The sequence below is a fragment of the Hippocampus guttulatus genome, chromosome 2, assembly GCF_054856545.1.
Source record: "Hippocampus guttulatus isolate MCC_2025c chromosome 2, RoL_Hgut_1.0, whole genome shotgun sequence".
In the NCBI taxonomy this organism is placed as follows: Eukaryota; Metazoa; Chordata; class Actinopteri; order Syngnathiformes; family Syngnathidae; genus Hippocampus; species Hippocampus guttulatus.
In genome coordinates, this window is record NC_141262.1 from 17926807 (window position 1) to 17942892 (window position 16086).

Sequence of the window (16086 nt, forward strand, 5' to 3'; positions counted from 1 at the left end):
GGGAGTAATTAGGCTTGTATGAATTAGGCCGCGTCCACCAACACAAGTCTCTTCGCCTCAGAAGGCAATGCGGAGTAATTATTGTAAACATCACTTTTTACATAAATTTGTTCATGCTTGTATTGTAATTGTGTTGGGCAAAATTAGTATGTGTGCTTTTGATATCATAACACCGTGACTGTGGATGGTATGTTAAACAATGATTTATCGCCCATGATGAGTGATGTTGACTGTAAGAACTAAATGTTGTTTTGTTTGTTTGTTACTGAAGACAGATTCCTTTCAAATTTAGCCTTCAAATGAATTTTAGTGTTTCTTCTTTAAATGTGTGCTTACTCTAAATGAATTGTGGCAGACTATTAAGAATACGGTGTTCATGTGAAAATAGCAGAAAAATCTCACAGCTATCAAAATATTGCCCTTTGACACACATTAATAATAAATTATCCAATGACCCAATGAAGAACTTGTTTTCCATTCTCCTGATGTGAAACATTTGTCTTTCATTGCTTTCTGTTGAGTTTGCTGCTACAGGTTGCTTGTTTCTATAAAACAATAAAACATTTGTTAAACATGAATACAGGAAATGATGACTTTAAGACATATCCAGATGAAGAAATACTGTTCCGTATCAGGAATGGTGGGACTATTTCTTTGGAAAAAGAAATAGTCCCACCTTCTTTGGTAGGAAAAAAATGGAGCAAATTATAAATTTGACAAAGAGCTGCATAAAGTCTTTTATCCTGATAATCTGCAGCTCTATTTATATCTCATCCTTAACCCCAAACAATGATGCACCTTCTTCATTTATGGGTGCAGGATGGCTGTGCCCTTGTGCGTTTCTTACTCATCAGAGGGCAAAGAGATTTGGGACGTGGATAAACTGATCCTTTATCTATACCACCATGTTGCTCTTCCCTCTCATTTTCTCTGACCTTGCTGCCTGCCATTTCATAGCTTTGCCTTTCTGTGCATATCAGCAATTATCCCAGCAATTCACACAAAAGACACACACAGTCTCTATTGTGACACACATTCTGAGCATATTTTAACAGTCCACCCCTAATACCCCCCACCCACCCTCACCGCCACCCCCAAACACACGACAGAGGGAAAACCTCTGTGAGGTCGTAACCCCCCGCCCCTACACACACACATGAATTGAAGAGTGCTTTGTGCACTCACACACTGACTGGGCAGGGAAAGGGACAGAGAGAGAGAGAGAGGGAGACGGCGAGGGAGAGGGAGAGAGGGCTGGTGGGTGCAGGTGGATGGACACAACGATACGGTGGGACTGCGGAGTGGAGCCAGACTAGAGACGGAAGAAGAGATGCGGCTTGTAAAGAAGGGACACTCAACCCTGACTGAGGAGGGGAGGGAAAGACCAAGCAGGAGAAGAATGTGAGTGCAGAAATAGGAAAGGGAAGCGGGCCTGTCCAGCAGAGAGGAAGAGAGTGAATTGTTGTTCCAGAGGCAGGAGGGGAACTGATGGGATGGCATTGATCCCTGGGAGCTGCCGCTTCTTGGGCCAGATGGCGTCTTGTTGCTGCAGACCACTGCTCAACTCCTCCTGCTGTGGACCCCTCATCAAAATGTGCCTCTCCTCCTTCACAGGTCGGTCCCAACCCACTTGGCCCCCCCTTCCCTGTCATGACTAGTAGTGGAGTATAGTTCTATGTGCAACATGGGTAACACACTAAGCCAAGAAGGTAACATTGAAGGGCATGGTGTGTTTTTCTGTTGTAGAAGCATGTGCGCCTGCAAGTGTGGCCCCAGTGGTTCTGTCGGTGCTGTGTTTTGTGTCGTGGGATGGAAGAGAATGGGCTCTTGTCCTCTCCAACATCATGTCATGTTGCATTGTGTGGCCAAGTTGTGTATTCCATTGTGTCTTTGTGAACGCTTTGCAGGATACCTTAGCACTGACACAGCATGTTGAAAAATAAGGAAAGCGCAGTTGTGACTGTAATTTGTTCAATGTACTGTATGTCTGAAAACGAGTGCGCACTCAGGAATCATTGGTTGTGTGCGTCGGGAGGATTCTTTGACGTCACCTGATGTGTGCTCTCAATGATGCCGTCTTCCCTCAAGCCAAACCCTCCTTACTAACGTTTTGTATTAGTATCACCTGTCCCAGCCCTTCCTGTTGAGACGCAACAGTTTGTGTGAATAGCGCTGATATGTTCCGTTCCTCTTCACAGATATATCTCCTGCTGAGCTGGATGCCTTGTGGAGGGAACCAGCATATACTCTCGGGGGAACCCACGAACACTTTTCAAGAAATTACATCATGACAGAAGGTAGCCTGTGTGATGCAGCAGATTGCTTACTGCGCTTTTCATAATCAAATTTGTTTGACAGACTTCCAAGGGACAAACAGACAAATCATTGAGAAAGTGTTTGTGTAAATTATTTTTGCTTTATGGAACAAACCTTGGGAATCCTCTGACCTCATTTGGATTTGCAATACAAAGCATCTCTCTGACTGACAGTGATAGCAAAACAAGAACAAAAAAACCTACTCAACCTTTAATTTATGGTGGAGGCGTAATGTATGAGGAAGTAGAGCGGGAGGATTGCTGAAGGTGAGTTTCGTGTGTCCCGCTTTTTTATTTTTATTTTTTTAGCCTTCTTCCCTATCACTGTGGAATAAACCTGAAACCAAATCGATTCTGGGCTCATTCGTCACTTTGACATGATGAACATGTAGAGGAAGAGTACTCTGACCGTGATGGAGGTGTGTCACATACAGATGAAACACAGATCATCTGGTGCAGGTTTCGCACTGTGTGCGTGTGCATACGTCTGCTTCTGTGACCGCATGACCATAAATTAAAGAAAAAGCAAAACACACTTCAATTTAATAGAAGGTAATGGAGTGGTAAATCCTGTGAGGTATGAAGGAGTGTCATGCATGACAGGATCAAAATAACCTTGGTGATAATCATGTCATTGCAGCACACTTTGAACAGCACTCTTCCCCGCCCTCGAGATAACATTCATTACACGACTTTCTTTATATTAGACGCACATCTTTAATGCAGGGGCGGCCCGGTAGTCCAGTGGTTAGCACGTCGGCTTCACAGCTCCGGCCTCCCTGTGTGGAGTTTGCATGTTCTCCCCGGGCCTGCGTGGGTTTTCTCCGGGTGCTCCGGTTTCCTCCCACGTTCCAAAAACATGCGTGGCAGGTTGATTGGACGCTCTAAATTGTCCCTAGGTGTGAGTGTGGGCGTGGATGGTTGTTCGTCTCTGTGTGCCCTGCGATTGGCTGGCAACTGATTCAGGGTGTCCCCCGCCTACTGCCCGAAGACGGCTGGGATAGGCTCCAGCACCCCCCGCGACCCTAGTGAGGATCAAGCGGGTCGGAAAATGGATGGATGGATGGATCTTTAATGCAGAGTAGGAAACAGAAAATATCAATTACATACTGTACCTTCGAGATGGTCAAAATTATTGAAACAACTTGGAGTTACAAGAACTGAAAAATTCACTGCCATGGACATTTATAGTCGTCAACTGGAATCTAACTAGTTTACTGGCACTGATTTATATTCGTCAAGTGTGGGGTTTCTCAATTCAACTCAACTAAAATTTGCTTGTTTGTAGGGCCATTCCATGTGTTGGTTTATCGTTTGAGGTGGCAAAAAGGCAAAAAAGTCTACTTTTATCTGATCGACCAATTTCTTTTCACAAAAAGCTTGTTTTTGCCGGCTTTTGGTTCAAAGCTGTTTTTTGTGGTTACACGCACCCATGTTCTATTGTTGATGATGTGAGAATCGGGATGGGGTGGAGGGGTGGGGGGCTTACAAGCAAACTTTTTGGGGAAAGAAGCAAGTCTACCTTTTTTGTTTGGGTAGGTTCTGCACGTCAACTCCAAAAATTAAGATTCAGGTTGTATTTTTCTGTAAAAGTGAATTTCAGACGTTGAATCCCTTCATACGTGGTGTGGTATTAATAAAATGTGGTCTTCTATCAGGCGTAGGTGAGGAGGAGGATGGCCCCGTTGTGGAGTCATGTGAAGGAGAACCAGAGCCAAATAACTACTGGAAGCGAAAAGAGGCATTTCTTAAAGGAAGTCGGATGACACTGGGCGAAAAATGCTCCCCAGGTATTTTCTGATGCTGCACTTTACACCAGTAGTCCTGAATAGATCCCGTATGGTATTTTAATTGAGTTTGTTGTTGCTTTGAAAGAAAAGGACATCTTCAAATGAATATTACGGTACTATTGCATGTGGCCTGAACGACCTCGATAAATGGAGCATTTGACACGGTGAAAAAATTGTTTGTGACTCTTAGAAGCTTTGTAGTTTTAGTGCCGCTGCTTCTCACCGTAATGGACTGACAGGCCTGTACTATATTTTGACTAATGAAGGGGTTTTAGTCAGGCATGCAAACAGGACAAATTTACCTACTCAGCGTCTTAGGCCCATCACACCCTGTAGTTTCTGCTTTTCAAATGGATTTAAATGGCCACATGGAGAGTCCAGTCAGCAATCTAATAGCATTGTTATTCCTCAAGGGACTATGCTGGTTCTCACAGAGCATCTCGCTGTAATATGAGCTGCCATAGAAAGTCATTAATGAACTTCTGAAAGTTTTTATCTTGCTTGCAGGCAGTAAAACCAGTCCACTTTTACTTTTAGTATGCTTTATGGAAACAATAATTGGAACTTTTATTTTGGGGGGGGGTTGAGCTTTCTTTCTTTCTCACATCTAATTGATGTAATCTGTACTGTCCAGAAGTTACTCTCCTTTTCACTGGACGCCGACGCTCCAGTGAGGACCCAGACCGGGCTCTCCAGGAGGCCTTGCGCACCCGACTCCGAGTAGTGGAGAGCAATAGCAAAGATGTCATCCAGCTGTTTAAGGTGCGTGAACATGATAGACATCAATAGATTGCAGAAACATGGCTGTGAATATTCGCATAACGCGGTGAGGTGTGTGGTGTTACACAATGCAGTGTAAAATGCATTGGTCGATTGTTCTGTTCGGCTTTGTTCTTGCAGGACCTATCTGCACGTCTGGTGTCTGTTCATGCGGAGAAGGACAGCTTTGTCCTCACATTTAAAACTGTAGAGGAACTCTGGAAGTTTTCGACATATCTAGCATTAGGTAGATTTTCTTGGAGTCTAATTTGTATATTCGCGTTACTGCAATATTGATGTCCACTGATTTGTGTTACCATTCTGGCTGTTATGATTGGCATTGTTGACAGGTTACGTGGCACGGTGCTTGGAGAACTTCCTGTGTGATCAGTCCTTTTGGCTAGAGCCAAAATTGCTCAGCGACTTGGAGATTAATGTAAAAATAGATGAGGATCATTTGGCCACACTCTACCTTGAGCTTTTACTCCAGGAAGGTAGGAAATAACACGCACAAGGTGTATACCTAAGTTTTGTTTACTTGTCCTCTTGAGTTATTGTTAAGCCTACTTGGGTATTTGAAAGATGCTCTGCAGGTGCAATTCTCATAACTTCAAATGTATGTTATTGACCTAAATCTTGTAATTATTTACGCTGGGGTTCAATCAGTGTAAATGATTGAAGTCCAGTAAATACACCTGTCATTCATAATCCGTTGGTTCTTGGAAAAAACGTACGTACCTTCAATACTGTCTTTTGCTTCAACACTAGCAATTTTATCATTTCAATAATAACAGCTGTTAAATTTGATTGCTGCCACTGGAGATGCCTGACCCTCATTAATATAATAAAGCCTGTTTCCTGTCAAGCAAATTAGTTTTACTGTTGTAGGATGTATAGCTTCAAAAGTAAAGCCTTCTCATGTCCAGACGTTATTCTCATCCGAATAAATCCTTTGTGATGCTGAGCAGTCGCATTTCAACTGATGTGACCTTCATATTTTTCCACATTCTAAGCTCTTTGATTTTACACCAAAGCTATTACTATCCTACTTGTTGTACTGCAGACGTATGCAGGGATCATTTCAGGAATCAAAAATAGTTCCTCGGGCAAAGTAAGACTGCAGTGCTGCCAAACCGTGATGAGATTTACTTTAACTTAATTGAGTTGGTTTTAAACATCCATCATCCATGTCTAAGGGACAGAACAAAACAGAATAAAAACACTTGATATCTTTTGAGTTGTCTAAAGTGTGCATTCATGAATGAACATTATTACAGGATCTTTCTTTGCTAAGGCACTGTGCACAAGACATGACGAGGATGATGAAGATCAACTGTCTTTCAAAAAGAATGATCTTCTCATGGTGAAGGACACAGGACAGGAGGACATGTGGGAGGGCACACTGCTCACCACTGGCCATCATGGCCTCGTGCCAGTCACCGCCACTCAGCCGCTTCCCTACCCTTTCTACCAGTGAGACTTTCTCCATTTGATTTTCTCGATCGCGAGTTGATGATGCAAGATGAAATTCTTGCTTCATCTTGACTTTGGGTGACTATGTGCACAAACAAGCGGTATAAATGTCTACTAATCCATTGTCCCCATTGGTCAGGTGGTTCCTGAGGAATTACCCGGGCTATGCAGGGTGCTCGCCAACAGAAAAGGAAGCGTTTGAACATCCACTTGGTAGAATCACACACGCACACACATACACACACACTCAGTCCCATTCTCTCCAAGTCGTTTATGGCGACTCTTATCTTTTTTTTCTCCCTATCAAACTTGCCAGTGACAGGTTCGTGTGTAGCCGTGGTCGACTACATTCCGTTGGTTCAAGATGAGCTCCAGCTAAATCAAGGGGACGTTGTCGAGATTCAAGGTCTCATGGTGCGAGGCCTTGGCATCTTCATCGGAAAACACTCCTCCACTGGTCAGACTGGCTTTATCCACAAGGCCCACGTGAAGCCTCTGGACACCCTGTCGCTGTAAATAAGATTCAATCCCATTGCACAGTATTGCTTGAAAGTTATTGGTCCTTTCCACACACAAAGCAATTCATGCTTAATAAAACCACGAGTTACCTTGTGTTTTCCTACCAAATTAATGCATGTAGCATAACTGCACTCTAGACGGGGGTGGAAAGCATGAGAAGACCAGGGCCACAGTTCAAATGAGAATGCTGCCTTTGTTTCTCTTGTATAGACAAAGACATTTGGTCTTTCTGACCGAGGAGGAGCGAGCCACGTTGGCTCAAACCAGCCTGTTTAGCTCCGAGCCGTGTGATAGCAACCTCCTGGAAAGGCTCTTCTCATCTGACATCAGCTCTGTATACAGGCTAGGTAAAGATCGAAAGACTCGTCATCGTCGGCTTGTAAAATAGTCACAAAATAAATATATTCCGGTGTCAGTCGTTGCTATGAGCAGGAAATCTTCAACCCAATGTTCATCTGTGTTTCCAGACAGGCTGGATGAGTCTGACTTCATGTATATCAGGAATCGGCCCAAACGTGGTAAACACTTGCTTATTTTTGAATGGATTAATACTACACTTATGCCAAATCTCATTTATCATAACAACTCTTTTTTCCAAAATTTTAACATTCATGCCTTGCCTAAAAGTAATTTACTGTTTAGCTAAAACACAAAAACAATCAAGTTGATCCCACCTCATTGCTGGCTTGTTTTCTTATTGTCCAGAACATCAAGGAATAAAATATAAAGTAACGTTTTTTTTCTAATTTACAAAAAGTCCCTTCTCTATTGTATAGATAATCACATATTTTGTTCCCTTCCGACAATGTAGTGATTCACATAATTAACTTTGATGTACTTTTTCCCATTAACGGTCACAATCACATTGGTTCTGTGATTGACAGACGGCCGGTCCATGACTTGATATGTATTCCAGCGCCTGTTGTCACACTGAACAGGATAAAATGTCGAGAAAGTGGATGGACCGGCTGTGTGGCACTCGCATTAAACAAGCTTTTTTTTTTAATCCCTTCATTTGTGTTCCTAAAATAATCTTTCTTCCTTCTCAGATCACAAGGTTCCTTCAAGCACTCACCAGAGTGTCATGTCGGAGAGAAGCGGCGGAACGCCTCCGTACCACTCCTCCCCCCGCCCATCGCTATCGCACTCATCACCTCGCGTGTCACTCTGTCAGTCCCGCAATGCTCTGGCAGAGGAGGGAGAGCACCTGTCCTTCACTTTAGATGACACATTCAGAGAGCTTGGTGAATTCCAGGAGGACCCGCCTCTCTTCTTGAAGGAAAACATTTGGGAAGGGGACGAGTCAGAAGTTAGTGACCCAACGTTGATCCTGCTAAACCATGACCAGTTTCAGGTCAGCAACGGTGCAATCCACCCACTTACAGTAATCACTTGCAAGCCAGGTGCTAAAATGTATTTTATTGGTTAGCTTCCGGTTCATGGCAATCAATTTCTGTGCTGTCAGGCTCGGAGTCATGCATGACTCATTTTTGCGTGATCATTTTTCAGTTAAAAGTTGCCACCACGTGACTTCCGATACTTGCAACACCGAATAATGCTCATTGTAATTGATGTGATTCCAATTCATCATTTTATACTTACGAATCAACAGCTGCAAGGAGACTCTTTTTATGTGTTTGTTTGTTTTCCCCTAGGAAGACTTCCTTCCCCTGTATGACCTCGAGTGTTCCTTCCTGTGGGTGACCTTCAATGGGAAGGGCGAGAGTGAACTCTCAGGTCAGCTTGAAGGTGTAAGGGAGTGTGCAAAGCGGATGGGCATGCATTGGGCACGTCGGCGAGCGTGCTTCCTCTTGGGAAGACTATGCGCCAGGAAGCTCAAGCTATCGCAGGTCATTTATATTAGATACACCTTAATCAATGTGTCTATTGTCCATCGCTCAAAGGATTAAAACCTACTCCTACATATGTCAACAATTGCCTTGGCTCCAAGTTCAAAATCGAATGAGATCCAATACAGGGGCTGTATTAAAACGAAAGATGATATTGCTCACTTGTAATTGACACTGGCAGGCAGGTATTAATTCAACAATTAATTTATTAGCCTGGTAGGTTGTGACATAGAACTCAATTTTGTCTTACTGAGAATGGTCTATTCTGATTGTGATGTATTGAATATCATTTCGATGCAAACATTGCTATCCATAAAAAAAATAAAATACAAAATCTGTGCATGGATCATTTCTGATCAAAATTCTCCCTTTTTACTTTAGGCTCGTGTATACTACGAGGAAGCTCTGAGTGTTCAAGTGGACAGTTTTCGTGACACACCGCTGTTGATCGCTCTCCTCACCAACCTCACAGCCGTCTACCTGAAGCAGCGTATGACAGACAAGCTGCCCCTCACCCTGGAAAAGGCCAGCGCCGTGCTTCTCTGTCTTCCCAAACATACCTACACGTCCTCTGATGAAATCGAGCTGCTGAAACTGCTTCTGCGGAGGTCGATGGTAACAGGGGATAAATATCTGGAGGCCCGTGTTTGCTACCTTATCTCCAGCCTCTTCCTACTTCTAAGGAAGCCTGATGACGCTCTTCCCTTTGTTGAGCGCTTACAATTCCTCTCCTCAAGTCTCTCGGCGAACGACGGATCTGCGATAGCACCTCTGGACCTCAACTGGCTTTTGAGCTTGCTCTATCACCGTAAATACATGCCTTATCTGGTGCTAGCTTCTCTGAGCCTTGACTCAAGACAAGACCACTCGCTCCATGACGCCTTCCAGAGGATTGAGAGGTTTATCAGAAACTCTGCTCGCCTGAACCCGTTTTGGAAGGAGGAAACCTCCCTGCTCCCTGCCCAGGTTGTGGTTTACCTCCTTCAGGCGCTGGCGATAGCTGAGAAAGAGGGGGACTTAAAGCCGCAGAGAGACCTATGTCTGGGCTTGGCCTCAGTTTACCAGCAGTATGGCGCCCTTGATAAGGCTGTGTGCTGTGCTCAACGAGCGGTGGAGACTGGAGGCTTCATCAATGAGGAGGAAGGCTTTGAGGCCTCTGTGCTGCTTGGCTGGCTGCTGGTATTAACAGGCCAAGCTGAGAAGGCTCAGGGTGTCCTCCAACCATTGCTTGTCTCGCTTCAGGTATAAAAACACTCGAAACTCATTTCTCTTTTTGCTTATTCGTTGAAGAGTTACTTATGTTCTGTTTTCATGTTCAACCACTTTGCAGGGATCAGATAGCTCCACTCAAAGAGGTGTCATCCACAACCTCTTGGCTTTGTGTCTGAGGCAGCAAGGCCGCATACCAGAGGCAGGCTGGCAACTCCACTCGGCCTTGGTGATATCCCGGGAAAGTGGAAACCAGAGGAATCAGGCCCTGGCACTGGCCAACCTGGGCTGCCTGGCACTGGATACTGGGGCGTCGACACTGGCAGAACGTTTCTTGGTCAGGTCAGATACCCTACTTCATGATGCAATAGTGACAGGTGCAGTGAAGAGAACACAGTACTTTAAGTACATAGAGGGCAAATGTCATATTGTTAGCACTCAGAAAGATATATGAGGTAAAAGGAAGCACCGGACAAGCACCCCAACATAGGTGTACAGTATGATGAGATCCACCACAATATCTTAACAATCAGTCATAATTTCACTCGGGTCTTGAATTGCATTTCTTCAGACTGTGCAACTGGTCATTATACACCCCTTAGTGCTACTTAACAAAGAACTGTAATTTCCAGACTACAAAGCGCACCTGATTAAAAGCTGCAACACATACAGTATATGTAGCCGTAAAGACAAAATTGGCCATTTATTAGCCGTGGCTCTCCCTCCAAGTTATAAAAAGTAGATAATTGCAAAGAAGTGGTCACAGTGATGGACTTTAGGGAGCCGGATTCACTGTGCGCCTGTGTTAGCGCCTGCCATCTATTGCCAATGAAGGTGGGAGTCAGTAGCCATTCAGCAGAGAGATGGGGGGAAATTTCATTGGTTATATGTGGCAAGACTAAATATATTGGTGGCTTGAAATTCGCCAGTAAAAATTCAGAAATAAACTATTTGTAATCTGGAGTAAATATCTAATGCTACATTGTAAGGTTACAAGAATTTGAGGAGTAGCTGAAGTCTGACCAGTTAACTGGGACAAGTAAAGCATTAGGTTCGTCGTTATTGGAAAATGTGCTAATTTTGTTCCCGGCACCACTGACTGGGATTGATATTGTTATCAGGATATACAATTGCAAGATTTTTGTCTCTCTCACATGCCACTTGGTCAAATCAAAATAAAGAACAATTCTGTCACATGTTCAAATGTCTATTGTATTTCTATTGTAGAATAAAAAGCTTGTTGACTTTTCTCAGGATCTTGCCGGTTGAAATTTCCAACAGACTTATCGCTCAGCTCAGTAGTCCTTTGCAACTGTGTTCTAGTATTTGACACGAGTTTTTTTTTTCCTAGATCTCTGCAACTTTTTCTGGGACTCTGGGAGAGCCCCACCGATGAAGAGCATGTGCAGACCTTCCTTTGGCTGGGGAGGAGTTACAAAGACAGGGGGAAGAGTCACCAAATCAGGGCCTCTTATGAAATGGGACTTCTGATAGCGCTGCATGCTAGAAATTTGCCCAGTAAGTTTGATGAATAAACACAAACGTCAACGTGACCCTAATTGTACTTTGTACAACCTCTAGCGGCGAAAACGATTTGACAGTTACAGCGTTAAATACAGTATTTTGCATTAAAAATGTGCTGTATTCCCTGCCTAGGTCAGCTAGTGGTGGCAAAGGTGCTGAGTCGGCTCTATTCAGACCTGCTGCTTTACGGACAAAGCATTGTCTATTATGAACACTGTGTGTCAGTAGCCAGAGAGCTGAAAGATAAGAGACTCGAAGGAGAGTACCTTGAAATATTAAGCAGCCTCTACCTCTCACTAAATACCGAAAGGTGAGTTGGAATCCGCATTCAGCGTTTCACAACATGCTTCTTGATGACAAACAACCAAGCCAGTTTTCAAACATGTGGTACAGATCGTCTCGTAAATCTTTGGATTACACCAAGCAAAGCCTGAGGATTTCCATTGATTTGGGCAAAAGAGAAGAAGAGTCTGAGACCTGGTTGCAGGTGGGAAGGATCTATTATCTCATTCACGAGGATGAGCTGGCTGACATGTACCTGCAGGTGAGAAGGGCTGTTAACGATACATTTATGATTGCATGATGTCTGCTAGATCAGAAATTTAGGGATGCTGACAATTTCAGAACACATCTGAGAGGGGGATTTTCGGCGCAGGGGTGGCCATCACATTTTGTTGCTCAGTAAATGCGCACACGCAACTTTAAGTCTGATAAGATATATATGCCATTTTCACACACACACACAAGCACACAAAGCATTGTCTAAAAATATTTTATTCCAATTCAAAAAGTATAATGGTAATGTTTGACTACCTGTTACACCTCCTCGCTTGAAAAACAAAACATAAGCTAACTGCAACATATTAACACCATATATAGTGACCTATGGTTAAATGCAGTAAAAAAATAGGCCTGGTCATGCTAATGTGGTGTATTGAGTAGTAGAAATAAATAAAAGTTGCTCATATCTTGGTTGTTTAAGTAAGGTAGGGCTCCTAAAACCACAAATCAATATAACTTAGGGCGTACCCTGCAGCCTACTGCCCGAAAACGGCTGGAATAGGTTCCAGCACGCCCGCGACCCTTGTGAGGATAAGTGCATCAGATAATGGATGGATGGAAACGACTATGCTGTTGCATATAATAATAATAATAATACATTTTACTTATAAGCGCCTTTCAAAACACTCAAGGACACCTTACAATCAAACAAGAGCAATTAAACCACAGATAAAATAATAAATAATAAATAATAAAAGAAGAGATGAGTTTAAACTGAGTATGCAATTTTAAATAGGTGGGTTTTGAGATGAGTTTTGAGTGTGGGAAGAGAGTCAATATTATAATCTTATTTTGGACAGACCTTAAGTATGATTGATTGACAGGCAGCAGTGAAGACAGCCCTGAGAATGAACGACCCTCATTTCTCGATGAGCATCTATGAGGAAGCGGGGGACGTCTATTTTAAAGGACACAGGAACAGGATGGCCTCATTACCTTTCTACAGGGCAAGTGGAAAACACTATTTGTTCAAAAGTTGCTTTTGAAATGTGTTGACATTCATTTTTTGTGATTTTCTTAAAGGATGGCAGTTTACCTTTTTCCCGAAGTATCAGAGACATCCATTCGGAGTTCCGTTTGTTGAGTAAACTGACAGAGCTGTTAATGGAACAGGGGGAACAAGAAGAGGCTCTGCAATATGCTACGCTAGCTGTTGAAATAGCTAACAAAACAGGTGTGAGCAAGGCTACGGAGTTACAACTACAATCGGCTTACAACTTCAGAACAGTGACTCCGTTATCGTTTTTACAGGTGTGCATATAAATGAGCGGACAGCCTACCACCGACTGGCGACAGTTTACTACAACCTTCAGCACTATGAGATGGCTGAGAACTACTATCTCAAGTCCCTGTCGCTCTGTCCGCCCGTCATGCAGCACCCAAAGGAGGCTCGCTACTACACTCAGGTCTACTGCAGGCTGGGAAATCTCACTCTGCACAAGCTCAAGGTAAGACGGGGACAATCACACCTATGATTCCTTTGTGCAAATGCTAAGGGATGAGCATGCACAGGTCTGTAAAATTCAGTTTGGTGATCAAACTGGCGCTTAGGTCGCACCTACTAATTAAAAATAAATAAGATAAGATAAGATATCCCTTATTTGTCCCACACTGGGGAAATTTACAGCCTCCAGCAGCAAAAATGTAGGCAGAAAGAAGAAGAAAAAAACAAACAAACACCGTTCAATTAAGTGCAATATAAATACAAAATGGATAAATCGCAGTGCTATTTACAGTTGTTTTCCACATCATTAATTATTATTGCTATTTTTTATTCAGCAGCCTGACAGCAGTTGGTAGGAACGAGCGTCGGTATCTCTCCGTCTTGCAGCGCGGGTGTAACAGTCTCTGGCTGAAGGAGCTACCTAGTGCTGTCAGGGCGGGCTGGAGAGGGTGGGAGGGACTGTCCATCATAGCTTTTAGCTTAGTTAGCATCCTTCTGTTGCCCACCTCCTCCAGAGTGTCAAGGGAGCAGCCCAGGACAGAACTGGCCTTCCTGACCAGTCGCTCCAGTCTCTTTCTGTCCCGGGCTGAGATGCTACCTGACCAGCAGACAATGCCATAATGGATGGCCGAGGCCACCACCGAGTTATAGAAAGTCTTAAGGAGCGACCCCTGAACCCCAAAAGACCTCAGTTTCCTGAGTAGGAAGAGTCGGCTCTGTCCTTTCCAAATAACAGACACATAAGCCGTACCAATGCAAGCGAAAACAAGATCTGTCATCGATCGACTTAGTCCAAACTCTTGTGCAGTGGTTCAATTTTCAATGGTCAAGTCAATCACCTTCACCTTAAAATGCTACATGATAGCCATTTGGAAACCCTGGAAAAAAGTGACCACATTTGGCCATTACATGATCTGATTAGCGGCCCGGTGGTCCAGTGCTCAGCGCGTCGACCTCACAGTGCACAGGTACCGGGTTCAATTCCAACTCCGGCCTCCCTGTGTGCAGTTTGCATGTTCTCCCCGGGCCTGCGTGGGTTTTCTCCGGGTACTCCGGTTCCCTCCCACATTCCACAAACATGCATGGCAGGTTAATGGATCGCGCCAAGTTGCCTCTAGGTGTGAGTGTGAGCTTGGATGGTTGTTCGTCTGTGTGTGCCCTGCGATTGGCTGGCAACCGGTTCAGGGTGTCCCCCGCCTACTGCCCGAAGATGGCTGGGATAGACTCCAGCACCCCCACAACCCTTGTGAGGATAAAGCGGATCAGAAAATGGATGGATGGATGGATGATCTGGTGAGACTTGAAACTAGCTTAGTCTCGGCCACTAAACACAGTACCTCTTTATCCACCCAAGTCTGCCATTAGAGATTTTATTTAAAAAAATATTCCATTTACTGTAAGTTTCATTGTGAATTGTTCACCCAGTTAACAGTCTTTCGGGAGTGTCAGGGATTTAGTAGTGTACAATTTCAATTATTCCATTACTGTTGACCCAGTCATAATAACACTTTGAGGATATGTGCAAAAAAAAAAATCCCAGCAATGCCATGGCCCTCATTAGGCTTAACAAGCGTTTCATTTTTTTTTGTTTGTTACTTGAATTCTGATAGTAAAACATGATGCATTTCAATTCTAAGGCTATACGCTTCCTCTCCAGGATTCGTTCGATGCGTTGGGTTATTTCCACCTCGCTCTGGCAGCCGCTCTGGAGGATCGAGCAAACCCCGAGGCTCTATACGTAGTGTATATGAAGTTAGCGGAGATCCACGGCAACCACATGCCTGACGCTCAGCTATGCCAGCTATACAGAGACAGCGCCAATAGCTTGAAGAGAGTTCTGTCAGGGGCAGAGGACTCCGCTGTGAATGAGAAAATTGGAAAGGATACAAGTGAACACTGTGACAGTGACCCATTCCCAAGAACTTCTGGGATACAAGCGGATACCCACAGAGATGCTGAAAGACTGAATGAAGTTAATGAAAGACAGCATGACTACATTCCTCCTCGTGACACGAACAAAGAGTTTGGTGATGCCACTGCATTTATTAGCTCACAGTCTTACAGTGAGAGTATTTTGACGGAGTCTTTTGACACAGCCAGAGAATACATGTCAGACTCCTGCAGCTCCACGGACACTGTGCAAACTTCTCCGAAACAGATAGATGGGAATGATTTGACCAGTAACACAAGTCTCGATCCCGACAAGGAACTGGTCACGGATCCACATCTTCATCAGAAAGACCCCGCTGACAGAGGCGGCGGGGTAGATAACCTTTCATCCTGAGTGGATTCACATGCGCACCCTTGGCACTTTGTTCTTCATTTCCTTTGTCTCTAGACATATGTGTCAAAGCCAGTAAACAAAACACAGTGTTCCAACAAAATGACACTTATTTATTTAGAATGAGATGAGGGTTCTTATGAGCTTTCTATTGTCTTTTTATGAACATTGTCAAAATGAAAGAGTTTTTCTATGTCTTTTATACCTCTGCCCCATACGTCAAAGAATATGTTAATAAGACTAAGAATACATTTTAAAAGATGACAATTCTAATAAATTATTTTTGACTAATGTTGACAGTGAGAACACTCAAGAATTATTTACTACCGGTTTTTATTGACCTTGGGTGCTTTTTGTGACT

General features: G+C 43.7%; 1 protein-coding gene across 2 annotated transcripts; it reads left to right on the forward strand.

Annotated features, from left to right (window-relative positions):
- The first annotated feature begins 18 nt into the window (after positions 1-18).
- sh3tc2 (SH3 domain and tetratricopeptide repeats 2) lies at positions 19-16022 on the forward strand. 2 transcript variants are annotated; one of them, XM_086100060.1, is made up of 23 exons: positions 19-1401; positions 1472-1614; positions 2199-2297; positions 3974-4105; positions 4740-4867; positions 5006-5111; positions 5215-5358; positions 6142-6337; positions 6477-6550; positions 6654-6849; positions 7067-7203; positions 7324-7374; positions 7906-8210; positions 8512-8706; positions 9088-9948; positions 10037-10257; positions 11267-11433; positions 11572-11749; positions 11833-11983; positions 12825-12947; positions 13024-13174; positions 13252-13448; positions 15102-16022. In XM_086100060.1, the coding sequence occupies exons 1-23, from the start codon at positions 1331-1333 to the stop codon at positions 15726-15728; spliced, it is 4653 nt and encodes a 1550-aa protein (XP_085956186.1). In that variant the 5' UTR covers positions 19-1330; the 3' UTR covers positions 15729-16022. The 2 variants fall into 2 exon arrangements, with proteins under 2 accessions (XP_085956186.1, XP_085956193.1); XM_086100067.1 differs by having other exon boundaries at positions 4743-4867.
- The last annotated feature ends 64 nt before the right edge of the window (positions 16023-16086 follow it).

Coding starts and splice junctions, on each gene's coding strand:
- sh3tc2 (XM_086100060.1), top strand. CDS start 1,331: ATGCGGCTTGTAAAGAAGGGACACTCAACCCTGACTGAGGAGGGGAGG. Junction 8,211..8,511: donor TAAACCATGACCAGTTTCAG/GTCAGCAACGGT, acceptor GTTTTCCCCTAG/GAAGACTTCCTTCCCCTGTA. Junction 8,707..9,087: donor GGAAGCTCAAGCTATCGCAG/GTCATTTATATT, acceptor TTTTTACTTTAG/GCTCGTGTATACTACGAGGA.